The sequence below is a fragment of the Cardiocondyla obscurior genome, linkage group LG21 (genome assembly GCF_019399895.1).
Source record: "Cardiocondyla obscurior isolate alpha-2009 linkage group LG21, Cobs3.1, whole genome shotgun sequence".
Classification (NCBI taxonomy): domain Eukaryota; kingdom Metazoa; phylum Arthropoda; class Insecta; order Hymenoptera; family Formicidae; genus Cardiocondyla; species Cardiocondyla obscurior.
The window spans coordinates 1,255,829-1,283,810 of record NC_091884.1 but is presented as its reverse complement, the minus strand read 5'-3'; the positions used below and the strand labels follow the sequence as shown (position 1 = coordinate 1,283,810).

Genomic DNA, 27,982 nt, shown 5'->3' with positions numbered 1-27,982 from the left:
TTTTATTCTTGCATAAAAGTTTATTTAAATCACACAAATCAAATCACACAAAGCGTATAAAAATATTTCGTACAAAATTCATCACAAAAACGCACCACAATCATTTTTTATAATATTATCAAAGAGGTTTTAAATATTATTTACCTGTTTGATATTTAATATTTAATAAAATTCATATAAATATATTTATCGTTAAAAACTTAAAAAGATGCATTATTTTATATTTAATTACATATTTCAGACTTTAGATTATCACTATTATCCTTTCTTTGGGTAAGAACATTTTATTAATTTTACGTTTAATATAATACTGTACGTTATTGCTTTCGTCCTCGCATAATTTATTAAGCATTAAAATCAATGTTAATTAAAGTACGTTAGATCCAACGTGTTTTTTTTTTCTTTTTTTTTTCAATTAATACGCAAAAGCAATTTGACTCAGTCGCTTTCTTCGTTCTCCTCTAACTTCAAATTTTTTAATTGTTCCTCAATAGTATCAAATACCGTTAATGTTGTACCTAATTTTTTTTTCTCCCATTTTGTTAAAGACAATTTACTACTTTTATTATGTAATTTATTTTTACTTAATGGTTGTCTCATTTTGCATTCCAATTTTTTTTTCACAATTTCATCTAATGGTAAGTGTTTATAAGGAATACATGCATTATTGTCTTTACAGTACGTCCACAATAGGTTCCAGGGCTTACTGACGCAGAGTATATCTGGATTTCCAATCATTATTACAAGTGATTCCGCCCTTGTTAAAGCAACATTAAACCTCTGAAAAAAAAAAGAAAAAAATATATAATTTTGTACGTTACGTATGTGTATGTAGTTTGGAATAACGTCGAAGTTATTTTATGTAAAAACTGACTCGTGCCGTGTAATGAATATTGGATTCAATGTGTAAAATAACATACCTTTTCGTGAGATAAAAAACCTATGTGTTCCTGATCATTGTGCTTAAAGATTATAGACCGTACTGCTGATATTATAATTATCTTCCGTTCTTGTCCTTGAAATGTTTCAACTGTTCCTACAGTTATATCTTGCAAATTCATGCTTGCTAAATGAAAACTGATATCCAATTCCTGTTGTTTGAAAGGCGTTATGATTCCGATATCCTGTGGTTTAATCTTACAATTTTTAAACTTTCTCTTCAGCAATATATTTACATACGTTAGTACTGCCACTGTTTCAACTGTATTAAAAACGCTGTAACACAAATATCACATTCATGTTTTTTTTTTTTTTTTTCGTGCGATTTTGTGGAGTAACTAATTATATAAATACTTAAAAAAATAGTTAAAATAAAATTTATATATTTAAATATATAAAAAGACAAACCTATTGGATTCAGTTCTGCTTTCGGTTCCGTAAACCTCTTGAAATATCAAAGGAAAGTTTTTATTAGGCAATTGCAGCCAGTTCAACATAATTTGTGTTTCGGCTCCCCCACATGCTTGTAAATCGTCTTCGTAAAATAATTGATTTGACACGTGCAAAAAACTTTCGTGAGAACGATAATTTTTAACTAATTTCGTAATGTAGTTTGGATTATATTTTCCATCTTGTTTTTTATATATGTCGCAATTATTCATTAGTCTTTCCATCATGGATTTTCCTGTTAAGATAATAAATTAATTAGGTAAAAAAAAAATGTTAATATAATGATTACACAAGATTTATTGAAGAAACTTACCAAGAAGATGCTTAATCTTATTACAACGAACAACAGGTTCCAATTGGTAAGGATCACCCGCGATAACAACCTGTGCTTGTAATTCAAGTTTTTCAGACTTAGGTTTAGCTAATACAGTAAACGGAATTAGCATTTGTGGTTCATCCGCCTGGCTTGCTTCGTCAATAATTATATATGAAAATTGATTATCCCAAAATCCTAGGGAATATAATCTGCAACAGAAAATATTAAATTATATATATTAAAAAAATTTAATGATATTCAACAAATATGTAAAATTATAGTTATGCTATTTATATAATGTTAATTTCGTTTAATTATATATAATAATAATTATATAAATTAAAACTAAATAAAAAAATTATATAAATTTTTATAATTATTAAATTGTACACTGCATATTCTAAAACCGTGTACATATATACATACACATGTACACAATAAAAAAAATTAAGTAACATATTAATTACATACCTTGCGGATGTTATTAATGTAGAAATCACAACCTTTTTTAATGACAACGACTCTCTTGATAAGTAGACTGTTTTTCCGTCCTTAAAATTTGCACATGGTTTTATCTTTTCGTCAACGTCCTTCCTATTTAACAATAAATTGAGTAATAAAGTTTAAAAATCTCTACTTAAAACTAAAAATATATATATTAAATTATTAAGTGAAATCAAAAATAAAACTTACCATTCTTTTCTCGCACTGTACATTCGATGTAATAACTTTGATGGAATAACGTCCAGCAGCCTCTTTGTTATTACATCGGCTGCTGAATTAGACGATGTACACACTAACACATTCCTCGTTGGGAATGTGTTAACAATCTATCAACAAAAAAAGTAAAATAAAATAAAGATTTAAAAAAAAAAATAAGACTTACAAAAAATACATTACTAAATGTTAAGTATTAAATGCAATAAATTACTTGATATATCGCTTCCACTAGAGTTGCTGTTTTTCCAGTACCTGGTGGACCAAAAACTATGTAAGGCGCCGGGTAAGCAGCCTTATTTAAAATTTTCTTCACAGCTTGTTTTTGTTCTTCATTATCGGCGAGCCTTGTATTCATCCACTCAAGATCCCTGTACATATGTTTAAAATTAGTTACATAGATTTAATAATAAAATAATAAATTAATGAAAATATTTGATTTGCAAACTTACAACTCTGTATCGTTTTGGTATGTGTGATCAGTATTTAATTGCGGATAGATATATTTTATCATATCATGTAGCTTCATTACTTGTAATGCCTTGTGGCAGCATCTTAGTGGCCAGTGTGAATTTACAAAATGTATATTAAATTTCGTCTTGTTCGAAATTAACTCTTTCAATTGATGCTCAATACTAAAAAACATATAAAGTTAATTGTATTATATGTTAATATACAAGGTCTGCTTTTATTTCTTATAATATAATATGGTAATTTTAATAAAATATTATTTAATATTTTATTTATATAATATTTATATAATTTTATTACATTTTATAAATTATAATTATAGTAAATTATATAAATTTATATAATTTATATAATATTTAATTAAATATTATTTAATAAAAAAAATAAAATATAATGAATTTACTATTTTACATACAAATAATGAATAAAAATGAATATCCATTATTCCATTGTTATAAAAGTCTTCAATAGAAATTCGAAGAACATGTATTAAAGACAATGTATTGTAATACTGCTTTTTTTAAAGAATATAAATATAAAAAGAAATAGTATGCTGAATTAAATAAAAATAAAAAAGATATAATTTAAAAAATTCTAAGAAACTTACGCTTGGGTAAAGGTCTTTAATAATAAACCTTTCCCCTGAACTTGCTCCAATTTAGTCACGATCACCTTTCCGTTAGTTGTAAGAATACAATCGCAATACTTATCGATTCCAGAAATATCACCTCTTAGATATTTTATGTGAATAAAAAAGGAAGTATCCACTACTTTTGAAGATTGTTCGTCCAAATTGTCAATATACTGTACCACAACATTATAGAATTTGTATGACTGTAATTTCAGGTCCACTTCAAATTGTAAAATATATAGACATGTTTCTAATATATTCAAATAATTTTCTTCTTGCATTGATTGTACGTTGCTCAAATTGTTAATTTTTGTCATACATCTTTTATAATCAGCTAAATCATCTTTTGACATTAAAGTATGCGTTTGTCGTGGAAAATATACACTTTGTAACGCTTTCTTCATTAATCTGGGAATTTTTATTTCAGGCAGTGTAAATTTTGGCGCACATGTAAATTTTGGCGCACACATTCCTTCAACAAACCTGAAGATTTATTAGAAAAAATTAGTTATATAAAAACGTAACAATTAATTATTAAAAAATTAAAAAGAAAAAAAAAAGAATTAAAAAATTATAATTTTAAACTGTTTTATGTAAAAATCAACAGTATTAACGCATAAAGTATCATCCACAACTAGTACAAGCTTTTCATTCGATATTTTTGAAAAATTTATTTAAAATTTGATCTTTATTAGCTGGCTTATTAAACTATATGTTAAAATCGTCTCTAATAAAATTGATTGAATATGTAAGTGAAAAATAAAGATTAATAACATAAATTTTCTTACGTATGAGAACTTGGTTTACGATTTCGCAGCATGATGACCAGTAAATGTTAAAGTTGTTAAATATAATATATACGTCCACAGTAAATCTAAAACGTATATTAAATTATGTATTTAAAAAATTATAATAATTATTATAAAAATATTTATTAAAATTAATAATTTTGCCTATGTATTATTTATTCATGTCCAGAAAAAAAAAAAAAAATTGGAAATAATATTTAAAACTTGTATGCGATTGCTCATGAGAGCTACATATTGCTTCGAAGAGTTCTTTAACGTTCTAAAACGTTACACACGGCAAATGCACTGATAATTAAACTGTAAATACCGTAACCTTAGACAATATAGTATATATATTTTCTTTCTTCTCTCTTTCTTATCTCTTAGGTAGATACATTAGTCATTCAATAAAAGAAAAGACATCCGATGTCCTTTTCATTTCTATACATGACTTTGAAACTAAACAATGCTTAAGAAAAAGTGATTAATCACAATTGTGTATTCAAAGATATTTTCAGACTTATTCACCAAAAATTTTTGTACGGTTAAAACTTTAAGAATGCGAGTGCACATTTGCAAGCCGTATGAAGTTTAAAAAAATTTGAACCGTATAAGGTTTAAAAAAAAAATGTTGTATTACTATTTATCGCATCTATAAGTTTTTAGCTTAAATTTTGAATTTGTCGAATTAAAGTACTGCATGCAAATGGTAAGCGCTCTGATAAATTTAAAATTAATTGCAAGATAAAATTTATTCAATTACACTCTCTTGAGTACGCGCTTTTTTACGGGGGATGTAATTTTACATCCCACAGGTGCTTCCTCGCGTATCAAAAAACGTTGTGTTACTATTTATCGCATCTATAAATTTTTAGATTAAACTTTGAATTTGTTGAATTAAAATACTGCATGCAAATGGTAAGCGCTCTGATAAATTTAAAATTAATTGCAAGATAAAATTTATTCAATTACACTCTCTTGAGTACGCGCTTTTTTACGGGGGATGTAATTTTACATCCCACAGGTGCTTCCTCGCGTATCAAAAAATGTTGTGTTACTATTTATCGCATCTATAAATTTTTAGATTAAACTTTGAATTTGTTGAATTAAAATACTGCATGCAAATGGTAAGCGCTCTGATAAATTTAAAATTAATTGCAAGATAAAATTTCTTCAATTATACTCACTTGAGTGCGCGCTTTTTCACGGGGGGTGTAATTTTACATCCCACAGGTGCTTCCTCGCGTATCAAACTTCCACGCACCAGTTGAAGTGTTGAACAATTCGTTTTAAATATTATACACACATATAATTAACACGTATAACAATTTGATAACAAATTAATAAATCAGAAACGTTCCTTAATCACAAGCACACACTGTCTCAATCTGTTTCCAAAAGCAGAATGCCCGCTGCTGAGCTGAACATTGCTAAGACACTTAGACTGTAAGTGGGGAGGTAGAAGAAGGGCCTAACTCGAGCAAACTGCAGACTGCAAAAAAAAAGGAGGGGCGAAAAATGGCGTTATTCGTTAAAACAAATAATAGTTTTTTAGAAAGTTCAACCCCTTTTAAGGCGGAGTCTACAACGTGGTATAATAACAGCTTTAATTAAGCCTTACAAAATTAACAAATCATAGTCAATTGATCTCTTTATCAATATCAAATTTTATATCAAATTTATATCAAAATTAGTCGTTGGAATATCAAAAATTAGTTAATTTCTTAAGGCTCTCGACACTGTTAATAAACTCCGCTATAATTTTTGACATTATACGTAGCTCTAAAAATGCAATGAAAAATGTTACCTTTATTTCTTTAATATTACAGTAAGAAAATTGTATCAATAACGGAAAAAAAAATCCGTGAAACATGATACAATTAAACTACGCGTAAAATATTTATCTAATATACGCATACAGAATTATTATTTTAACGCATGTTAAAATAAACGATGTTTTATATATTGCAATGAAACAATTGTACACAATGATTAAATCTGTTGCGCATAAGTCATCAATCGCGGAGTCCGTTGATGAAATATGTCCAAGTAATAAGAACCGAAAGTAAAAAATCCATTATGCGTCGCGAGTGATACTACGTTTAAATGTCATCGAGCGTACTTCTGTTGCCCCAATTTTTCCGGGCTTGCCAGTTGCCGAAGAGACGCCAGGATTTGGTGTTGGACTCTGTGATAAGGAAGCCCTTTCGTCGTTGGATTTTTCGCGTTCGAGACGCTGCTTGCTAAATTTACCCATGCCAGGTCTGTAAATCTCCATCGCCGGACGATCCTGCAAATTGTCAATGTATTAATTTAATTGGAAAATATGCAATCAAAGTCCATGAAGTCCACGGCACTTTGAAGATCGAGATTTTCATGCGAAAGCCACAAGACCATAGAAGAATCTGTTACCTTATTTCGTATCCTACGTTCTAGTCGTGGATCTTTCTTATCTTTTTCTTTTTCTTCGCCGTCATTCTTTTGAAGGTTGCTCTGACCTCCTCCGTCCAATGACTTGTGACGCCGTAAGCAATTGCCGTCACCTGAACCACCCTCACCATTACTTTCGAAAGAATTACGCCTTTTGACAACTTTCGATTCTTTATCTTCGGAGTCGTCCTCATCGTTTGGATCTACGAAAGTATGCTCGTTACATCTAGTTACATTTTTATGTTTACACAAAAAATATATATGCGCAGATATTCTCCCTCATTTATTTAACAAATTTATAAAATTAATTTCATCGCGTTGTTAATTAAAAAATAGAATTCAGTTTTTATATAAAAAATATGTTATTTAAGTAACTTCAACTTTAAAATTAAAAAAAAATGTTTAAAGCTAGAATCAATAACGTTAAAAAAATAAGGGAAGACATGAATTTTCTTCTAAAATTATACCAATTAAAAAAAAATTATTTTACCTGTGCTGACTGATCCGTTCGCCTCTTCTACATTATCCTGACAATTCTGTACAGCGTCTATTGTTATTCTGTCCTCGAGAATCCGTTGTTCACATTCATGGTCTTTTTGTCTTAATTCATCTCCATTATACACGGGCTCTTTATCATTTTCATTTTCTCTTGTCTGTACGATTTCATGCTCTTCTTTTATTTTCTTTGAATTCGGATCATCCTCAACAATGTCACTAATTTGCTTCTTGGTTTCTGCCAATTTCTTTTTCTCCTGCCGCATTTTTTCATAACTTTTCCCTCGTCTTTCTTCGATTTTTCTGTCTCTTGATTCTCTGTATTCTTCTTTCATTTCGTACCTTTTGTCATCTCGGAGATCAATTCTTCTCTCCTCTCTTTCGTCACGCCTGCTATAAGACTTTTTCTCATCGTACCGCCGTTGTTTGATTTCTCTTTCTTTATTTCTATCGTCAATACGCTCTCTGTATCCTTTAATAATAGGTTTAATTTCACGATCTCGGGCTGGTTTTTCTCTTATCTTATCGTCTCTTTTATTTCTATTTTTTAAATCTTTCGGCGAAAGCTTGTCTCTTTCGTCTTTATTCTCTTTATCGTCTTTGTTCAAGTCTTTATCCAAATCTGGATTCCTTAAAACCTATATGGAATTAGAGATAGAATGATTACTGTTCTATCGTTTTTATATTATTATTTAGGTGCAGTTAATATTACAAAAAAAATTTTCGAATTTTTATATTTCACCACATAATTATTCTTTGCTTCGAAAAATTACTAAAAAAATCTTTTTAAAATATAATAAAATAATACTTAGCAGCACAAAAATTCTAACTAAAATATTTATATGATATCGAGCACTGTTCTTAATTTATTTGATCGTCTTATATCGTTTTGCAAAATTTTTTACGTATTGCACATTTTATTTCTTCGTAATATGAATTCTTACAACAAAATATAGGAGCAGAATTATTAAATATATAAATCAGATTTGTTTTTTAAAAAAAACTTTCAAAAATACGAGTACAAAAAGATTAAAAAAATTAAAAAAAAAAGAAAGAAAGTAATCTCTTTATATATATAGAATTACACAGCTTTAAGATATAAATATAAAATTAATTGCAATAATAAAAAAAATTTGCAATAAATTTCAATAAAAACGTTCCTTTTTTTTGAGAACCATTATCACACCAGCTCGTCGGCATTTTTCCGCGTCTCTTACGATACAGTAGTGAATCTAAAATCCTGAGCCAAGTGTTATTACACGCCGCTTTGAAGTAATGCACATTTTCGGCGTAAAAATTGCACCGCTGCTTTTTCATAGATTAAAATCAGGCAGTAATTCGCGGCTACTAGCGTAAATAAGAAGAATATCTCAAATATATTCTAATACATTAAAGATAATTTAAACAGGGAAATTAATAAAGTTTCTTTTTTCTTTTTCTTTGCTAATAAAAAACTATTTCTTACATGATCGCCTTTGTGGAAAGGGAAATAAGTTTGGCAATTAACTTGATTAATGCCAGTTATATGTGGTTTCTTAACATCAAACATGCTTCTAATTGGTTTTGCATTTTTAACATGCTCGTGAAATCTTTCCCGGGTTTTAAACAATTTCCCTTGCACCTCTTCGAATAAAAATCTATCGGGGGGCATCTCTTTTCTGTACTTAAATGTACTTCCATTTTCAACAATGCATTGAAAAAACGGGTCTTCAAATTTTACATTTGCGGGGTAAGATGCAGAAAATTTAAACGATTGTTCATCTTCTGCGTTATATATATGATGCTGCAGATAAAAATATTTGGTATCAGCAAATACAGCAAAGAATGAAATAATGCAAAGATCGAAAACTGCCTTGATTAAATTGTATAAGTAATTACAAGAAAAATATTTAATGTTCCATATATTCTATACTGTATTTGTTGCCAATTAACGTATTAATTTCATTACTTTACCTTGGAGATAACAGGATCATCTTTAGTCCTTCGTCTTTCTATATCTCTCCGTCGTCTTTCTTCACGCTTTTCGTCTCTAAGACGCTGCTTTTCCTGTTTACGAAGTTTCAAATACTCGAGCAGCGGAGTTGTTGTGATTTTCTTCACTGTATCTGTGCAATTATTTTAAGTTATTAAATTAAATTAAGCAATTATTATAATTAAAAAATATTTTTTTACGATTTATTATATTCGCGCATATAAATAATCTGCTTTAAATTACATATTTAAAATAAAGAAAACTTACTGTCTGGTGGTTGGTAAGAATATTCAGTTTTTGATTGAGCTACACTTGGATCAATATCCTGATTTTTTAAGTTTTCTAAAAAACTCATATAATACGAGTCGCTCTCGATAGTGCCACATTTGAGATCCTTCTTCTTGCCGACTCGTTTTTTTGGCAATCTCTGAAATGGTGCAAACTCCACCACTGCAGGATATTCCACCCCCTTAGCATCTACGAATACATAATTATCGAACTTCTCTCGAAACATAAAGATGTCTTGCTGCTCTATGAAATTAATGTACGCGCGAGAAAATGCAAATTGGCCGAGGGACATATCAGCTTTGACGAAGTACATGTAGTCGTGTTCTGGCAAAGGAGAAACTTGCTCTAAGAACTGATCTTGCGTCATCGTTGGAGGTAGCCTTCTGATAACCACCTAAATCAAATAAAAAAATAAAAAATTATATTCGAGATCAATATTATTTTTTTTTTATCAAGATAATAATTATTACTTTAAAATCTAAGCGATTTGAAATTCTATTACGTTTGTTATTATTTAATATAACCTATGCCTCGTTTAGTATCATTGGAAAACATCAAAGAAATTAGAAAAAGTTGCTCGCCGCGGCGGCAAAAAATTGCATCCGCTATTGATATCAAGCCCATACAAACCTTCGTTATTGGACGACATTTTTCTTTCTTGTTATCTTTGGTTTTTCCGACATCCGACGAATTCGTCTGCGTATCATTCTGTACAGAACAGCTGTCGGTCTGCACGGCACTCTCGGGCTGCTGCGCTTCTTCAGTCATTTTGATTAACAACACACGACTGCAATCACTATCCGAGATCCGACTAACTTACGATGTTGCATTGACTTACACCGGGCTGATATATATATATCACGTAATTTTGCCCTCTCAGCGACGAAGCAAAAAAGGCTTTCTCAGCGTTCACGCAACTGTCGCGGCCATCTTGACTCGATTCTGCATAAAAGAAAAGACTGATATTTCGCAGGGATGAAACGTGAACGCTTGTAAAAAGTAACGCGACGGTCAATCGATATTCCCAATTTAATTCGACAAAGCCGAATATCTCCGTTCCTACGCGATGAGAGTTCTTTCCGAGTTGCTTTTACACGATTCAAAACGATTTGGACTGAACTGACCAGTGCGCCGCGATTGGCGCTCAATTAAATTCCTCGTCGGGATTGGCTCTCGTGGCGCCGCCACGAACAGTCTCCGATCCTCACGCGAGGTTCACCCTTCTCGCCACCGCGGATTTCGTGGACGATGCTCCTCCACAAGTGCAAATTATATGGCGCGCCGCGCGGTGGCGCGTCAGTCTGTTGGTCGCCGCCGGAGCGCCGCAGTTTTCGCGCGGGGCGGGTGTTGTGTCGTTGTCGCGTCGTAACTTTCGCGCGACCGAGAGAGAAAAGTTGGAATTACCGCGGGGGGAGAAAAAGCTTGTCGTGCACGGAGGACCGCGCGAAAATGCCGCCGAAGAAGCGGGAGAAGGATCTCGACGGGCAGAAAGGACCTCGTATGGATCAGATTCAGGCCGACCACGAGCTGTTTCTACAGGCCTTCGAAAGTAAGCGGAAGAAAAAAAAGAGAGAGAGAAAAAAAAAAACAAAAATGAAAGAAAAACATCAACGTCGCGGCCACCCTCCCCCGTGTCGCGGTCTTATCTTCTTGGCGCCTATCGGTGGTGCGCGTCGTTCCGTGACTTCGCCGTCCGGTTACCCCTGCGTCGTCGATACTTCCCTCTTTGCCGCCCCCCATCCCCTTCCCCCCTTCCCCCTCGCCGTCTCGCCCTTCGATCTCGAGGCGATCCTGCCGCGGAGGGCGCGCGACGCCCTCGCATACGTCGAGGCCCGCCGCTGCTCTTACCTCGTCGTCGTCGCGACGGCGGACCTAACCCTATCTGCATCGAGTCAACTGGACCTCCCGCCGTGGCGGATGCGCGTCGATTCGCCCTCCGCGCGCCTTTTCGCCACTTCCAAGTCGCGTGGACACCTGTCATCGTGCTGGCCTTCCTCGTTGCCCACCCTGGACTACGACGTCCGCGACCCTCCGCACGCAGTTTCCCTTTTTTTTTTTTTTTTTTTCCTCCTAAGGGGGACATTTTTCCGACGTAGCTTGCTCATGGGAAACCTATACTTAGTGGGAAATAAAAACGCATTTCTTTTTGCTTTTTTTTTTTTGCGCGCGCGACTCGCTAATCGCAAAGCTCGACGATAAATTAAATGTTTTGTCGATTAAGAATTATTGTATAAAAAAGAAAAAAAAAAAAACGAGACTTAAGCAAAGATTCGGATGTACATTTTGTTCGTTGTTACAGTTTACGGTACGTTTGTCATTTCTTTTCTTTCTTTACGTATATGTCGCGGTGCAGCAACGTGAAACTTTATATTTGTAATGCTCGTAAAAATATCTTAAACTTTTCATATGAGAAAAAAATAAATTTAGTGGGATCAGAGAGGTTTAACCTGCAATCGTCGTAACAATAAAGGCTGCAGGCGTCTCAAACAAATTCGAGCTAAACCCGTTCATCATATCCCATTTTCACCTTAAAGAAGGATCGTCCCTGAAGCTGTTCGCGCTACCTTTAAAGCCTAAGAGACGGATTTTAAACTCAAGAGAGTGAATTGTTTTTACGCCACCTAGGAATTTCATCTCGTACTAGAAATATGAACATTAACACACGTCTTTGCAAAGCAAATGTAACATTAATCGAGCCACGACTTTAATTTTTACAGCTTTAAAAAATGAACGATACTTCCATATAAAAATTATTTTTTAATTTTAATTTTTTAATTAATTTATATTTAAAGTTACAGTCGTGAATTATACGTAGATCATATTTAATTAATTATTTATTTAATTGTACAATTCGTTGACAGAAAATTCCAACGTATAATTAAATTAAAAGAAATTAATTTAATTATAAATAATTGAGTTTATACACGTATAACAATATGTTGTGAATTGGCGTAGAAATTATTTTAAAAAATGTACATCCTTCACTTTGAATTATTTTTGTTGTTTAAAATTTATTCTGTATGTAACATCTTGATTTATTAATTTAATATCGTGTTTTTTTGTTTGTTTCTTTTTTATTTTTCAGAACCAACGCAGATTTACCGGTTCCTCCGCACAAGAAACCAAATCTCAGTGAGTAAACGATCCTTTTCTATGTTATATTTTTTTTCTTTTTAAGTTCGCTTATTTTTTAATTTGCGTTGCCCTCAAAGCGTTAATTACATTCTGTTCGTTTTCGTTAAACGTGCATATATTGTTTCGAAAATCTAGTGTATCGATAGTTTTTAATGAAATATACAAAAATAAATAACTACACAAGCATTTGATAAAGGTAAGTTAAAATGTTTCTTTGAAAATATGATTTTAATTGCGAGTTTTATTTTCACGTAATTTTTAGAATATTAATTGATATACTTTGCATACGGTAGGTATAAGATTTCTATAGTAAGTTATATATATATTTAAATGATTTAATTAAGCTTCTAATTTTCCCTCATTGATGAAATATATACTAAAATATAATATGTTTCTTTTTAGCCAATATTTCTATATAGAAACTTAACGTATATGCGGCAACGTATGTCCAGAAGTCACAAGTCACGACGAGGATTTAAAGTCGATACGATTTTGGATAAATTAATAGCGAAAAAGAAGCATGACCAGAATCTCGGTGTTAGTGGATACATGACTCTTACGTTTCTAGGATTTTACGATAAAAGAGGTATACCTTGATTATGCAGTTTTTTTTTTTTTTCTTTAATACATCTGAAAATATTTTAATGATATTAGAGAAATGTTTTATGTAACAATGTTAATGTACTTCTGAAGGCTATCATATGTAATTGTAGTTGAAGTATCACAAGATCCTGTCAAAGTGGAAACATTGTTATTGAAAATTTGTCACAAAAAAAGAAAAGACGTTAGTTCACCCATTAAGCAAGTAAGTTTGATACATTTGTTAGATAAAAAAGAAATTGTAATATAAAAGATAGATATATCTATTTAGATTTTTTATCGGATCAATTATCGATTAATATATTTATTCAGGTTTCAGTTGGTACAAGCGAGGTCCCAATTAATCCTTCTGAGAGTCAGCCTCCACCGATGGCATCCACGATTTCCATACCGAATGAATCTTTCAGCTTAAATAATGGTCACATAGCGAAGACTTATATGCTTTTGCTCAGGGTTTATTGCATGTCTAACAATGGCTGCCTTATAACTAACTGTGATTTAGAAGGTATGGTGCTTAAAATGTATTTGCAAATTGTGGAAATATATTTTTTTTTTCCCCTTTTTTTTTTCTAATTTCTCTTTTAACAGAACCAGCTCAAAAACGTCGTAAGTCGTCCATGGGGACATTAAAAGTCAATGGCGAAGAAGTGAAACAGTATGGCTCAGAGCTTACTGTGTACGACAAGCACAATCGGTGCCTGTTGACGGACGGCGAATATGAGTTAAGTTTGCAGGAAGTGCAAACCAATGTTAGGTCTAGCCCTAAGAAACATAATTCTTGGGAAACTGTGGCCGATATCAAAGACTGTGAACCGTTCGAAATGTTCAGGCAAGGACCAACGTTAAAATTTCGGCTCAGCTGGACAACGGAGCCGAGCAACGATCTAGTAGACAGACCTACACCGATGCCTCCGATGCCAAACGGTGACAATAAAGAGAATCGATCGGCCAATGGTCAGTCATCGTAATTATTCTGTTAACGGACTGCTGCGATACATGCTCCCTATCATACGAAAGACATCGCCTTAAACGTTTATCGTTTATCTTTTCAGCTGGCTTCGAACGTTCTTCCGTAAATCACAATAATAATAGCACAAATAATAATAATAACGCGACACTGCCAACATCTAGTCCGCTAACACCCTCATCCAGAATGAGTATCTCTAACGAAAAAATGGACGCTAACGGAACTCAACAGATAGTCTACCAATTTTTGTATAATAATAACAGTCGGCAACAGACAGAGGCCTGCGAGGATCTACACTGCCCTTGGTGTTCGTTGGACTGTGGCAAATTGTACTCTCTTTTAAAACATTTGAAATTGTGTCATTCGCGATTCACATTCACATACGTGGTAAGTGAACTTTACTTTTATTTATACGTAAGAAATATTACCTTGTTCGTTTACACACATTAAATACATAAATCGACATTGATAAAGAAAAAGAAAAAAAAAAAAGTTCTTACCAATAACTCGGGAGAGAAACAATTTATTTGATCAATTAAAATTAATTAAATTATATTTTCCGTACTAATCGATTTGCGTGTGCTTTTTTTCTAGCCAATTCCACAAGGTGCCCGAATTGATGTAGCAATAAACGAATGCTATGATGGTTCGTACGCAGGTAGTCCTCACGAATTAATTTCACAACCAGTTAGTGTACCTTTCTCAAGAACAGGACCAACTAGACGTACGAGCGTAACAAACATCTTGGTGTGCCGCCCGAAAAGAACGCGGCCAAGTTTGTCCGAGTTTCTGGAACTCGACGAGAATGAATTTGAAAGTCAAAGACCCTATATCACCGGTCACAACAGGTAAGCGTTACAGTAATTATGTGACAACGGCGATAAACAATTGTCACAATTAAAAAAATTTTTTTATTTATATTATAAATTAAATACCTTCCTTAGATTATATCATCACACTGTAACTTGCCTGCCTATATATCCCAAAGAAATGGATGTCGATTCCGAGGGTGAAAACGATCCTAAGTGGTTGCAGACAAAGACAATGATGATGATTGACGACTTTACGGATGTGAATGAGGGCGAGAAAGAACTGATGAAAATGTGGAACCTGCACGTGATGAAACATGGATACGTAGGAGACTGCCAGATACCACTAGCTTGCCAAATGTTCTTAGAGAATAAGGGAAAGGAGTTGCTTATGAAGAACCTTTATCGCAACTTTGTATTGCATATGTGCAGTTTGTTTGATTTTGGGCTGATCAGCCCGGTTATATTGTACCAAACTATACAAAAGCTGCAGGAAATCATGAAGGAGGGCGGCGAGGACGGGGACGTGCGTAAAGTGTTACAGAAATCACACGAAGCTCAAGTGGAGCATTGGAGAGCTGCAGGTGCACATGCACATCTCTCGTACGATACATCCAAAGCCAACGGCGTGACAGGCGGTATTAAAATAAACTTCGGTAACGACGGCTCGGGCTCGTCGACAAACGCCAGAAGAAAGACTACGACCGCCTCTATGCCGTTGGGCTCGCCCAATTCGCAAAATGTCAAAAGAGAGACCACGATGCACAGCAATATGCACAATATCAGTACGTAAGCGTAAAAGCCAACATAAATGACGCGTGCCGTTGCCACCGTCATCGAGGAGTAAGACTGTCATTTTCACGATAGTTCGATGCAGAATTATGTCGTCGGTGCGTATCCCGCCTTTCCATTGTTATTCGGCGGTGCAATCCGACGCAGAGCATCGCGAGTAAAATATGCCCCAATGGTGTGTCCAATTAGAAGGTACAAGCATATCGTCGAGCAGACGGTTTGAATGATTTATCGGCAAAAGTACAAACTTTGTAGTGCAAGTGATGTAAAGTACCAGCACCACGCAATCCCGTTATACCGGATGTCAATGCAAGCTGGCAAGAGCGCGAGCACCGTCACCGGTGAAATTTCGTCCTGGACGCAATACTGGCGACAAACAACAGTAATGTCACCGCATCTATTAGCCAGAAACCGTCCCCGAACGGAGGTAGCTTCCAATAGCTACTTATCAGTAGTAGTAAGATCGATTTCGCGCGTTTTTAATGCATATTGCATCTTTTTTTTTTGTACAGTATTTGTTGCAAGTAATATAGATGATTATGCAATTGACATTATTAAATAAACTGGATAATTATTGTTTTTAGCTGTTAGAGCAATTTTTGAGATTTAATTTAAAGCTTATGCAAATAATTATTATTATAAATTGAGGAAAATATTAAAAAAGTGCATGTTTGGCGAACAAATTCTGCTCGCCTCTGTTGATGATTCCGATCGCGAATAAAATACGAAGTTTGCAAGGAATTTAATCATACTTCATTTCTTTTCTTTTTTTTCTAGTCAGTGACTTAAAATGACTTTTTATTATTTTAACTTTTTTTTTTTTAAAGCTTTTATTTACATAACATTTTTGATAAATTCTGGTATATCTGCACAACTGGTATGCGAAATTCATAGAGCGATCAAGAAGCTGCTATTCCAGAAGTAACGCAAAATTACTTTGCCGTGCGCAATTTTTTATTTTAATAGAAAAATGGAGAATAAACGATCTCAGGATTAAAAAAAAATTAATTTTCAGAAGTAATTTCAGCATTAGAGCATAAAAAAGAAGTTTAGTTCTACACTTTGCTAGTAACACGATTCATGATCACGTTCTTTTATATTCGATTAAAATTCTTTTATATAGCAAAACGCGTACTTTACAAGCTGATTGATCGTAACCGAGTTTTTTATTATCCTAATTTAAATTTAATCTTACTGGAAGATATGCTGAATGATTAAAAAAAATGCTGCAGTATAAGCAGTTACAATTTCTGAGATTTAAATCATGTACATACATATACATACATTTATATATGTATATATAATAAATATATATATATATATATACATATATACAACATAACAAAAATATATCTATATGTACATGAACATACAGATATATATACATTCATACACACACACACACACACACATATATATATATATTATATTATATATATATAAGAAAAAAGTTGTGAGGCTGTAAATTATACTTTACATTTTCTACATCGAGATGATTCGGTAGAGTGAAAGTGCCTTTTACCAAACCAAGCGCAGGTCTGAATTCACAGAATGATGATCGACGTTATTTAAAAAAAAAATATATATTCAATTGTGAATAATATTCATTGTTATTTTTCAAAAAAAAATCGCGAAAATATTGAACTTTGTTGGGGTTGATGAGATTAAATAACACCCGACACGTTTTTTTGCGATCGTCGTTCTTTCGCAAGCGATTCAGACCTCTAGTATATCATATTAGAAATGTTATAAATTTGCGTGTAACATATACAACTTCTACTGCCGTGGTCGTTCGAAGAAGCGCTTACATTCCTTTATATATACTGTCTGCTTTATATTATAGGTAGTCTAATAAAATTTTTTAATCTTAGGACATACCGCCGGAGCATTTAAGTTCAATGGAATTATCGTTCTCTTCGAGCGACTTCTAATTCACTGTCCAATAATATTATTCATGGTAGGTTGTAAATAGGAAATTAAATGACTAAATAAATATGTGGACGTGAAAAATATACGTAAAATATAACTCATTTTTATCACAATCCAAATAGTTTTGCTTTTCCTTTTAATGATTCTGAAATTATTTTTTAATCTTATCCGTGGAAAGAAAGGATTAAAAATAATTAATCTTATAGTTTAAATTGAATTTTGTTAAAAGTTTTGCTAAATTTGTACTATTTTACTGCTTTCATTAAAGAAACTATACTCTATGCATATACTATAGATCTCGCATTGTTTTGTATCTTCATTAAAACCATATGTTTGACTCTATCGTATTTAAAGTATCGTGGAAAATCTATATTTATATAATCCACAGACCAATTTATTTTGTACTTTTCAACGCTTTGCAGAAATTCTTCGTACATCGGAGCAGAAGTATCTAAGTCTGCAACGGTGAATACGTACCTTTTCTCGAGGGCAATGTAAACCGTTTTATTTTTCTTTGTGCGTAGAAGTTTCGTCAACGTACGCACAAACCCATCCGTGATTTTATCATCGTAAATCACTAAAAGTTGAAAAAAAACCCTTCCTTTTTTTATCTGCATTTTTAATGCAATAATAAAATGTATTATTAATAATTTTACCATCCGCAGCCAATATAATATTTGCGCTCTGCAATCTTTCCTCCAGTTTTTTCGACCACTCTACGTTTAAAAAATTTACTTCTTCGATACGATAATTTGATTTAACGTACTTATGATTCCTCAGAAAGTTCCGTTTGATTAGATTTAATATACCGCCTACGTTGATGTCTGGAACATTTGGATAAATAAGAATTACCGCTTCTAACGGGGCTTACGCACGTCTGTATTACCAGTGCAAATGATTTCTTTAGCCAGATAACTCGCCACGATGCTGGTCAAACCTACTCCGGATCCTAGCTCTAGAATTATTTGATTTCTAAACGAGTCTGGGTGCGACAAGACGTAGTCGGCTAGCAAAAATGCGCCTCTCCACACTTGCAGGCCGACCAAATTGAGCTCCGTGGACACGCTGTGCTCTACAAATACAATTTATCGAATACGTTTCATACCCAAGAAGGCACGGTAATTAATTACGTGGATACCTATTGAAATAATTCCTTCTCTGTCTCTATCTACATCTAGGTCATCGTCATTGTCATAATTTAACATTCCAGGTGTGGATTCTCTGTCAATCATATAAGACGGACATTTGAAAACGAACTTAGTTACCGCATCTGAAACCAATTACTGAATGTTAATGACGTGGACTCGGTGTTGCTCGCGCGTTTAAAGCATTCACTGAACGTAACTTACTGCCGCTGCCAAGCTTTTCGGAGATATGCTCGTTTTCCGTGTACACCTCCGACGTAACTTTGTGCATCTTGGACAACAAAGATATTGTTAATAAACGTACTTTCGTAACTGATATACTTAGCGTTATGTAATTGTTATTTGTTCATATTACGCTCTTAACATAAAGAATTATTTTTATTGGTAAATAATTTTAAATATTTATGAGACGCAAGATGCTGTGAGTTCATTAAACTTCACTTGTTACGTTCTAATTTGTTTTTATCGCGTTGTCGTATTGTTAATGGTAAAAAAAATGTGACGAAACACTATGTAAAGTCCCAGAGTCGTGCGCCGTAAATTGACGCGTTTTAAATAAATTAGGAATCGACTTGGTGCGACGACGTCCGCCACGCGATAATAAAGCTCGTCGCAGCCGACTAATCTGACAGCCTCGTGACTGCATTTATTTCGGGATTTTGTGTCCTAACACGACAATTACATAATCCATAATCTTATGCCATCACGCTGCCATGTAATACATTATTTCTGTATCGAGTAATCTACGGCGGGTCTCTAAATTTAAATTACGTCATTTAAAAAAGAAGAAGCGCCGCTTAATAATTTATAATAATTTCTGGACTGTGTAAAGAATTCTACGATGAGAAAAAAATTTGCATTCAATAATGATGCAGTTGGTTAGCTGTACGATATTTCTACCAAAGTTTTGAAAATTAATTTCGACGATTTATTTCGACGGATCGTTCAGAATTTTTTTTTTAATTATACTTTTATATTTAATTATCCTCGTCTCATACATGTTTAAATTTTTTTAACGTGCATCGTTGGAGCTGTACAAAGTAAAAGAAAATATATGTGAATATAAAAAGAAATATTAATTCTCAAAGTAATTTATAATGAATTAAATGTTACACCTTGGATCGTGTTTTATAAGGACAATCATCGCGCCGTTTCTCCGCCGACGTGATTTTACAGGCCCTGGTAACGTTCTCATTAATTGTACTTGTCATTTTGCCATGTTTTGCCATTACTCTGACACCCAGCTTGCGAAAAAAAATTGTGGTTAGGATCCTTCGGTTTGGGCAGGTGGAAACGGGAGTCATTAAAATTCAAGCTCGTTGGCTTCCGCGGCATCGACAGATCTTGAGGACTTTACAACCGAACTTGTCATTCTCTCTCGCTTTCGATCGCATTGTTACATCCTCAACGTTAATTCACTGAACGGCGCCATTGTGACGCCATATGATTTTTGACAACTTGTCGCCCGAGCGCCGTCGATAAACGATATCTATACGAACGTCGTTATATTTCGCGAGAACAAGAGGCGGGCTTTTTGAACGATCCGAAACGCGACTGAGTGATTTTTTGAATAAGATAAGTGCTTGAAAGGTGCTATTTTTAAGACGCGCCTGTTATCAGTGGTGGTCGAGCACAATTTTACCAGAGGTCGGTGACAAGTGCGCGGGCGGCCGGTGCGGTCAAGAAGAACGGGGGGGCTCAGCCAATCAGCGATCCCCACGATGAGGACGATGCCACGCGTATGAAGCCGTGCGGAGCCAACGCGAGCCTGCAGCTTGCCGCCGATACGCAGCGTCGCGTCCACGTTCATTCATCGCGCGTTCACCCGACGGCTTGTGTCTTCCCGCTGGTCCTCGTCCTCGTCCCGCCGACGTTCTCGTGAGGCCAGGCTGCGCTCCGGCCCGAGCAGGAAACACGAGAGAGAGAGAAAAAAAAAAAGAAAAAAAGGGAGTACCAGACGCGGAGACGGACAGAGCGAGAGCGCGAGAGAGAGAGAAAGACAGTGAAGCAGCCCGATCAACATGAGATTCGTCGGCGGATTCTGTTTGGCAGCACTCTGCCTGGCCGCGGTTTCCCTCGCCAAGATCGAAGTCGAGGACGGGGTCCTCGTGGTTACCAAGGACAACTTCGAGAGCGTTATCAAGGACAACGAATACGTCCTTCTCGAGTTCTGTAAGTATATGTCCTTTTTTTTTTACTCCTCTTTCCCCCCCGCTTTTCCACGGATTCTCTGCATGTGTATCTGTTGCTTTTCCGTGGGAGCCGCACTCGCGTACCTGCACCTTCTGCACCCAGCCGCGACCCGCGATCCGTAGGACCGAAGGACGGAGGAGATTCCGCGGCCCGATGAGGACGGAAAACGCACGTACGGTAGCCGCTGCTTTTCGCGGGCGATTCGCCGATCCACGCTAGCTCGCCGGTTCCGCCGGATGTCGGTAGCCTACGTACACGTCACCACCCGAGCATCCTCGAGAGGAGAGAGACAAAGAGATAACGGGTGTCGCGAGGCTCTCCAGCCAGACGTTTTCATTAGATTTATCTTTCACAGTTCCTCTCCTCCATCCTTCGCCCGTCGTCCTTCGAAGACCGACGGATTCTATGCGACGGATAAGACGCGACCCGTCGGCACGGAGGATAAAATAAGTACAAAAAGATCACCCCGAAATAATCCATATTTGACGTTCCACCACGGAGTATCTTGGAGACTATCGGTATATCCTTATTTGTTCGCCGATATTTATCTACCTCGTCATTCCGATCGCCCACTAATTTTCTACGATCGTTTCTTGCGGTTTTATCCTTTCATGTCTTTATAAAATCACGTTTCCGCAAGTATCTCGCTTATGGGTGCAGAAGAGTGCAGCTGCTGAGTAAGACGGCCCTCGCTTCTTGCCGTTCTTTTTTTTTTCTTTCCTTTTTTTTTTACCGTTATACGCGCCGTACAAATTGCAATCGCCCGGCGATTACGAGACCGAGGACGTAACGTTATGTTATGATTTGAAGATGATGATGTCGACGTTGACGTCGACGACTACTATACCGGTTACTGACGCAATGTGCGTAAATAATGCGAATTGCAGTCGAGGTGTACGGATTAAAAGGCCGGTATTAATCGCATTGTTTTATTAAATTTGTTACGCCGGGAATACCGTTTCAGATTTTTATCCACCGCTTCGGAATTTTGACTTTCGGGCCGCCATATGGTGTCTCAATAATTCAACGATATCGAGTAAATTTTCTAAGTATTTTAAATACTGTTTGAACATTCGACGTGTACTTTGTTTCTTTTATTTTTATTTCTAATATTCTCTTTCTTTTTACTGATTTTTTAACAAGAATTTTTAACGATCTCAAAACTTTACACAGTTTGATATATATTTATGTAATGTGAATTGAATTGTTTTAATATTGTGGAAAAAAAGTTTAATTTAAAAAATTAATTAATCGTGACACGATAGTCATAACTTTGTTAATTTTTTTAAGAATGACTAATATTGTTTTATTGTTTTAACGTCTCAATGATCCCTTGTTCTCTCTGAATAACAAGCTGTGATAATTTATACATATTTTTTTCTCATCGTAGATGCCCCATGGTGTGGACATTGCAAAGCGTTAGCTCCAGAGTACGCTAAGGCGGCGAAAAAACTAGAGGAAGATAACTCGCCGATCAAATTGGCCAAGATAGATGCAACGGTCGAGACAGAGGTTACCGAAAAACACTCAGTCAGAGGATATCCCACTCTCAAATTTTATCGCAAAGGAACCCCGATCGAATATACCGGTGGACGCCAAGCTAACGATATTGTTAACTGGCTTCTCAAAAAGACTGGCCCGCCTGCCAAAGATCTGCCTACTGTCGATGAAGCTAAAGCATTTATTGGTGCAAACAAAGTCACTATTGTTGGATTCTTTAAGGTATGATTGCTTTCCTTTTTTTTTCCCCCCCTCTTCTTTGTTTTATAGAACAATCCGTTATTTGTCATCTACTTTTGGATTTTTCGCGTTTAAATCTATCATAATAATCAGGATAATCTGTTGAAACAGCTTACCTGTTTATATACATATGTAACAACTTTATTAGGATGTGGAAAGTGAAGCCGCCAAGGTATTCTTGGAAGTTGGTAGCATAGTGGACGATTATACATTTGGTATTACAAGTGCCGACGAAGTCTTCAGCGAATACGGAATTGAAGACGGAAAGATCGTGCTATTTAAGCAAGTATGTCTATCAGTTTGTATAATAAAATAAAAACGACTAAAAATAGACGCGATTTATGACCTGATTAATTTTTTTATTGTTATAGTTTGAAGATGGTAAAGCTGTCTTTGATGGAGAGCTTACGACCACAGCTGTGCAGAATTTCATTTCTATATATTCGTTGCCTTTGATCGCTGAATTCAACCAGGACACAGCGCAGAAAATCTTTAGCGGAAATATCAAGAGTCACTTGTTACTTTTCTTCAGTAAAGAAGCCGGCCACTTCGATAAATATCTCGAAGACATTAAAGAGCCAGCGAAAAAATACCGCGGCGAGGTATACGTCAAATCTTATTTTATTATTATATCGCTTTAGAAAAGATGTAGTAACGTTTTAATGTATCTACGAACAGGTCTTGTTTGTGACAATCGATTGCGACGAGGCCGACCACGAGCGTATCCTCGAATTCTTCGGTTTAAAGAAGACCGATGTACCCTCTATGCGGCTTATTAAGCTCGAACAAGATATGGCTAAGTACAAGCCCGATAAACCAGAGATAACCGCTGAGAATGTTCTACAATTTGTTACCGCTTTCATAGAGGGTCAGTTGAAACGACACTTGCTTACGCAAGACTTGCCAGAAGACTGGGATAAGAATCCAGTCAAGGTCCTTACTGGCATAAATTTCCATGAAATTGCTTATAATAAAGAAAAGGATGTTTTCGTTGAATTCTACGCACCATGGTGCGGTCATTGTCAACAGCTAGCGCCCATTTACGAGCAGGTCCTTTTTTTTGGAATTTACTCATAATGACATAAGTAATCTAGTTTCGTTAAACGAGTATGATAATTTTAGCTCGGTGAGAAATATAAGGACAACGACAAGTTAGTTATTGCAAAGATGGATGCCACTGCTAACGAGTTGGAAGATGTAAAAGTTATAAATTATCCTACACTCATACTTTACAAAAAAGAAACAAACGAGGTACGAATCTTTTTTACGCTCATCAAATTTTGTTTATGATATTTAAAATGTGAATACGCTTATTTCACTTTTTTCTTTTTGTTTCAGGGTGTGGAATATAATGGTGAGAGAACTCTCGAGAGTCTTTCTAAATTTGTTGAAAGCGGTGGAAAGTACGGCGAAGCTCCAGAGGAGGTACGTCAAAAGATTATTTTTTCAGCACAAAAAGTACGATTCGAATATTTTAAATTAAAAGATAAATCGCGGTAATACTTTTCTAGAATACTTATTACGAGATTTAATCCTGCAACTATATTATTTATTTTGCGATAGGCTCAGGAAGAAGATGAGGACGACGACGTGCCAAGGAAGGACGAATTATAAACGCACATAATCATTATTGTAAGACGTAAAATCAACATTGACTCGTCTGTTACATTTCCTGCATCCAGTCAATGATTCCACAATTTTCTGCTTTACAGAAATATTTTATTTCTTCTAAGAATAAAAAAAAAAAAAGATTAACTTTGATGGTGCATACTCACACACATTTGTTATTTTAGGAATTAAATTTAGGTAATTGTTGCAATGTACAATTTGTAATTAAGAATTTGCGCTCGCAGTTTTCCATAAAGTTATTGTCGCGATTAATATCAGCGGACGTCGAACGACATATTTTTTGTAATATAAAATTGTGTTATTGTGATAAGAAAATGTAAATGTTGAATGAAGAATCATAAAAATCTGTAATGTATTGCATTTAATACACGATAATAACGAGAATGTATTGCCGAAACCTACACTTCTATGTAATTATGCCAGTTATATTACGGCATGTCGACTTGATGTGACTCTTTGACCTTTGAAAACTGCGGCGCTTATCGTTCATAGTTTTGCGCTTTTATCATTCCACGTTATAAAACCCGGAATGGTGGAGTAAATCCTTAGTCTAAGAACATTTTAAAGTCACCTTTATTTTTTTATAAAAGCTCTTATTTTACGAATGTTTTAAACGGTTTTATTGCTCGTTGCAGTGCGCGAGTAGAAACAAATTTTTGAGCGCTCTATAAGGGCTAGTTCAGGTTGTTGTCCACTTATCGCTACGAATGCTTCGAAGCATTTGTGAAAAGTCGACCACAGCCTTGATAATTCATTTCCAATTTACAGCATTTGAAACTATCACAACGGGTGATGGTCTTTACATATTATCAGGATAGGCAGCAGTTTTAATATTCTAGTTTTAATTGACTGAAACTCTAGGAAATTAGCGATGAGGTATAATATTGTGAAAAAAAGGAAAAAAAACGTAAATTATATGTATAAATATATATATAAATATAAATTATATATATATATATTTATATATAGACACATATTATTCTTAATATATGAAGAATTCTATTCTGGTTTATGTCTATTTTTTATTACCATTACTATACATATATAAATGTACTCTGTATACTATATACTATATACTTGTATATATAAATATAGTTTTTAATATTTTATATATACGTGTGAATTATCAAGTGTTAAGCTCACGTATTCGACTTGTAGCCGGCAATCATTTATAACATGTTTGCACAAATGAACAGAAATGACGTGGTAATACACAATCATTTACATTTTACGTAAACGTATTTATGGTTATTTTATTGCCTGTGGCAGTAATTACGGTAGTTATATAATTAACGCTTTGAGTGGCAGATAAGATATTTTTTGCAATTTTGTTAATTTTATAATAACACCGCTTGCATTTTTTCTTTTTTTTTTAATAGGACGGTAGACGTACGGAAATAACGGACCGTGCGTTGAATTTGTCAAGTTTGTACGAACTATTACACAACACCCTACTAATTACGGAGGAAGTGAAGGAGATATTAAGAAAAGATTGCGACGAAGCGGCATTTGTTTTAAAACCCTGGCGAATGAAAACCGTTGTCGAGAAACGAACCCACGAAAGCACCTGCAACTGTAAAAAAGTATGACAAACCGATTCGTTAATTTTATTTCTTATTTTGCTTGTAATTTATATTTTTAAATATACATGAATCTGTGTTATTTATCATTTAATTAATAGAATGAAGATGAAGCCGAGGAGATTGCCGCAGGTATAGGTAGAGCGATCGTTTTAGCGCAAGAATTGAGAGAGAAACTGAAGCTGAACGTAGCAGCGAGAAGCAAAGTCACGGGAAGAAGTACGGTTGAAAATATTTATTCGCCGAAATCCGCGTCGGTTAGCGATCGCAGAAAAGCACCGAGGAACAATTTAACAACGCAAAATGCAAATGCCGCGAAAACTTCTACTCGTAAAACTTCAAGCGCACTTCAAAATGACGAAGTAACTTCTGTCAAGATGAGAAAACCCGTCGGTGGCACGAAACAGAGCACTGAGTCTGGTAAAACGCAATTGAAAGTCTCGTCTGCGAAAGTAGCAGGAAAATCACAGAAAGAGAAGAACTTTATATTAAAAAATAAATTAAGTATTAAGAAGATAAGCTCTGCGAATAAATCACAAGTCGATGATAGTAATTCTAATGATACGCCGCAAAATGTACGTAGCAATTATTGGTATAACGATATTCAGAATTTTTTAACGTAATGTATAATGTGCTTGTTTCGCGTTTTTATTTCAGTCGAGAAAGTCTTTACCACCCGAAGCGTCGGCTACTGAATTGACGGATTTGATACACAAAATAACGCAGCAATCTACCGAATTCGCTTCGATTTCTCTTTCCGACGATATTAAGAAGGATTGTCCACTACATGGAGATAACGCGCGTCGATCCGTTGAAGAACAAATTGTAACAGTTGACGTAGTGGAAGCGCTCAATTATTTCAACGTACCGAATGATATCGTTAAGGTTCTCAGATCTTACCATGCGTTTTTAAAAACTGAGGAATATAATCTAAATGATGTTAAAGAGAACCGATACAAAAAGTCAGTCGATTCTTTTTTGAAAGAGCTTGAAACGATGGTAAATTAATAGCAAAAAAATAAGAAAAAAATTAGACGTATTTTTTTAAAGCTGTGGAACTTGTATTAATTTTATTTTTGTAATTATTTTAGAATACAACTATGCAAGATTATTTGTTGGAAGAATCTCATCTATTCAGTAAGGCGACAAAATCGATAGTGGCATTTAACAGCTTTTTTAATGAAGATTTAGATCTGAATAGATCAATTAATACGGAAATCGCTTCTACTAAACCGGGAGTTTCAGTCAAACAAAGTGAAAATAAGAATATTACAGAACCAATTACAGGGAACGTATTTAATTCTAATTTTTCTTTGGCAAGAGGCTGGATGTTAAATGGCATTTGGAACGTTTCCTGCTTGGAGCATTTTAAAAGTAATTTTTATATTTACATTGTACTATTTTTTTTTTAATTTTGATTTAATTTTAATAGATTCTATTTTTTTTTGCAGGTTTTTCTAAAGCTTATAGCATAAGGTATTGTAATAAAAAACAATTCTTATTGCTGTATGAAGCTATACAAAAATTGCAGCGCACCAAATATTTAAATACGTTGATTCAAATTATTTTACGTGATGTGATACCTACAATCAAGTCTAACTTCGGACCTACAAGCTCGGAATTCGCACAAGCGTATAAGACGCTGTTTATTCTTCAACAAGGTTTAAATCCCGAAGTGCCAGTTTTAGTGAAAACCGATGATATCTAAGACTCACTTTGCGATATATTCTCCGTTACTATAGTAACCACTGTACACGTATCGTTTAATTGATAATCTACTTTTCATAGACGTACAGAGTGAAAGTCTGCAAAAATATTCTTTACCTCATTATAATATAATTTTTTATGATGTTCTCGTGCCACGATATTAATAATAATCGAAGTATTACGTGCCATTAAGTATCTCGAGTGTAAACTAATAAATTTTCTTACATCAAATTAAAGTTATAACGCAAGTGAATCCTAG

The 27,982-nt window shown here is 34.5% G+C and overlaps 5 protein-coding genes and 1 pseudogene across 10 annotated transcripts; 3 read left to right on the top strand and 3 right to left on the bottom strand.

Annotated features, from left to right (window-relative positions):
• Positions 1-4: 4 nt before the first annotated feature.
• LOC139110681 (putative helicase MOV-10) lies at positions 5-5,639 on the bottom strand. Its single transcript, XM_070670611.1, has 11 exons — positions 5,500-5,639; positions 4,313-4,398; positions 3,501-4,007; positions 2,875-3,057; positions 2,637-2,793; positions 2,399-2,535; positions 2,177-2,299; positions 1,703-1,914; positions 1,348-1,624; positions 921-1,215; positions 5-780 (listed from the first exon to the last, which is right to left on the bottom strand). Exons 2-11 carry the CDS (start codon positions 4,342-4,344, stop codon positions 439-441), a joined length of 2,265 nt encoding a protein of 754 aa, XP_070526712.1. The 5' UTR covers positions 4,345-4,398; positions 5,500-5,639; the 3' UTR covers positions 5-438.
• Upf3 (UPF3 regulator of nonsense mediated mRNA decay) lies at positions 5,518-11,539 on the bottom strand. 3 transcript variants are annotated; one of them, XM_070670619.1, is made up of 7 exons: positions 10,128-10,494; positions 9,477-9,891; positions 9,191-9,342; positions 7,233-7,875; positions 6,725-6,945; positions 6,435-6,602; positions 5,518-5,804 (listed from the first exon to the last, which is right to left on the bottom strand). In XM_070670619.1, exons 1-7 carry the CDS (start codon positions 10,263-10,265, stop codon positions 5,784-5,786), a joined length of 1,758 nt encoding a protein of 585 aa, XP_070526720.1. In that variant the 5' UTR covers positions 10,266-10,494; the 3' UTR covers positions 5,518-5,783. The 3 variants fall into 3 exon arrangements, with proteins under 3 accessions (XP_070526720.1, XP_070526719.1, XP_070526718.1); XM_070670618.1 differs by lacking the exon at positions 5,518-5,804 and adding an exon at positions 11,346-11,539 and having other exon boundaries at positions 6,102-6,602; positions 10,128-10,439; XM_070670617.1 differs by lacking the exon at positions 5,518-5,804 and having other exon boundaries at positions 6,102-6,602.
• Su(z)12 (Polycomb protein Su(z)12) lies at positions 10,817-17,812 on the top strand. Its single transcript, XM_070670612.1, has 9 exons — positions 10,817-11,046; positions 12,583-12,629; positions 13,035-13,218; positions 13,346-13,437; positions 13,545-13,737; positions 13,821-14,186; positions 14,285-14,586; positions 14,794-15,047; positions 15,144-17,812. Exons 1-9 carry the CDS (start codon positions 10,947-10,949, stop codon positions 15,799-15,801), a joined length of 2,196 nt encoding a protein of 731 aa, XP_070526713.1. The 5' UTR covers positions 10,817-10,946; the 3' UTR covers positions 15,802-17,812.
• Positions 17,538-20,559, bottom strand: LOC139110692 (methyltransferase-like protein 22). 4 transcript variants are annotated; one of them, XM_070670628.1, is made up of 6 exons: positions 19,990-20,559; positions 19,079-19,905; positions 18,868-19,012; positions 18,616-18,801; positions 18,386-18,553; positions 17,538-18,306 (listed from the first exon to the last, which is right to left on the bottom strand). In XM_070670628.1, exons 3-6 carry the CDS (start codon positions 18,959-18,961, stop codon positions 18,008-18,010), a joined length of 747 nt encoding a protein of 248 aa, XP_070526729.1. In that variant the 5' UTR covers positions 18,962-19,012; positions 19,079-19,905; positions 19,990-20,559; the 3' UTR covers positions 17,538-18,007. The 4 variants fall into 4 exon arrangements, with proteins under 4 accessions (XP_070526729.1, XP_070526727.1, XP_070526728.1 ...); XM_070670626.1 differs by having other exon boundaries at positions 18,868-18,999; XM_070670627.1 differs by having other exon boundaries at positions 19,079-19,145.
• Positions 20,560-20,761: 202 nt separating this feature from the next.
• Pdi (protein disulfide isomerase) lies at positions 20,762-24,820 on the top strand. The gene is made up of 8 exons (XM_070670623.1): positions 20,762-21,046; positions 22,458-22,789; positions 22,956-23,093; positions 23,179-23,409; positions 23,486-23,857; positions 23,930-24,058; positions 24,146-24,232; positions 24,371-24,820. Exons 1-8 carry the CDS (start codon positions 20,896-20,898, stop codon positions 24,419-24,421), a joined length of 1,491 nt encoding a protein of 496 aa, XP_070526724.1. The 5' UTR covers positions 20,762-20,895; the 3' UTR covers positions 24,422-24,820.
• A 487-nt stretch (positions 24,821-25,307) lies between these two features.
• On the top strand, positions 25,308-27,943 carry LOC139110522 (uncharacterized; annotated as a pseudogene).
• Positions 27,944-27,982: the final 39 nt, after the last annotated feature.

Excerpts from the sequence above, each read along its gene's own strand:
- LOC139110681 (XM_070670611.1), bottom strand. The coding sequence starts at position 4,344 with ATGCTGCGAAATCGTAAACCAAGTTCTCATAC. Across the intron at positions 4,008-4,312 it reads CGTAAACCAAGTTCTCATAC|GTTTGTTGAAGGAATGTGTG; the intron begins GTAAGAAAATTT and ends ATAAATCTTCAG. Across the intron at positions 2,794-2,874 it reads TACCAAAACGATACAGAGTT|GGATCTTGAGTGGATGAATA; the intron begins GTAAGTTTGCAA and ends ACATATGTACAG.
- Upf3 (XM_070670618.1), bottom strand. The coding sequence starts at position 10,265 with ATGACTGAAGAAGCGCAGCAGCCCGAGAGTGCCGTGCAGACCGACAGC. Across the intron at positions 9,892-10,127 it reads AATGTCGTCCAATAACGAAG|GTGGTTATCAGAAGGCTACC; the intron begins GTTTGTATGGGC and ends TATTTGATTTAG. Across the intron at positions 7,876-9,190 it reads ATGATCCTGTTATCTCCAAG|GTTTTAAGGAATCCAGATTT; the intron begins GTAAAGTAATGA and ends AATTCCATATAG.
- LOC139110692 (XM_070670625.1), bottom strand. The coding sequence starts at position 20,178 with ATGACTCCCGTTTCCACCTGCCCAAACCGAAGGATCCTAACCACAATT. Across the intron at positions 19,146-19,989 it reads CTTATAAAACACGATCCAAG|ATGCACAAAGTTACGTCGGA; the intron begins GTGTAACATTTA and ends TTGTTGTCCAAG. Across the intron at positions 18,307-18,385 it reads TATTATATTGGCTGCGGATG|TGATTTACGATGATAAAATC; the intron begins GTAAAATTATTA and ends TTCAACTTTTAG.
- Pdi (XM_070670623.1), top strand. The coding sequence starts at position 20,896 with ATGAGATTCGTCGGCGGATTCTGTTTGGCAGCACTCTGCCTGGCCGCG. Across the intron at positions 23,410-23,485 it reads CGAAAAAATACCGCGGCGAG|GTCTTGTTTGTGACAATCGA; the intron begins GTATACGTCAAA and ends ATCTACGAACAG. Across the intron at positions 24,233-24,370 it reads ACGGCGAAGCTCCAGAGGAG|GCTCAGGAAGAAGATGAGGA; the intron begins GTACGTCAAAAG and ends ATTTTGCGATAG.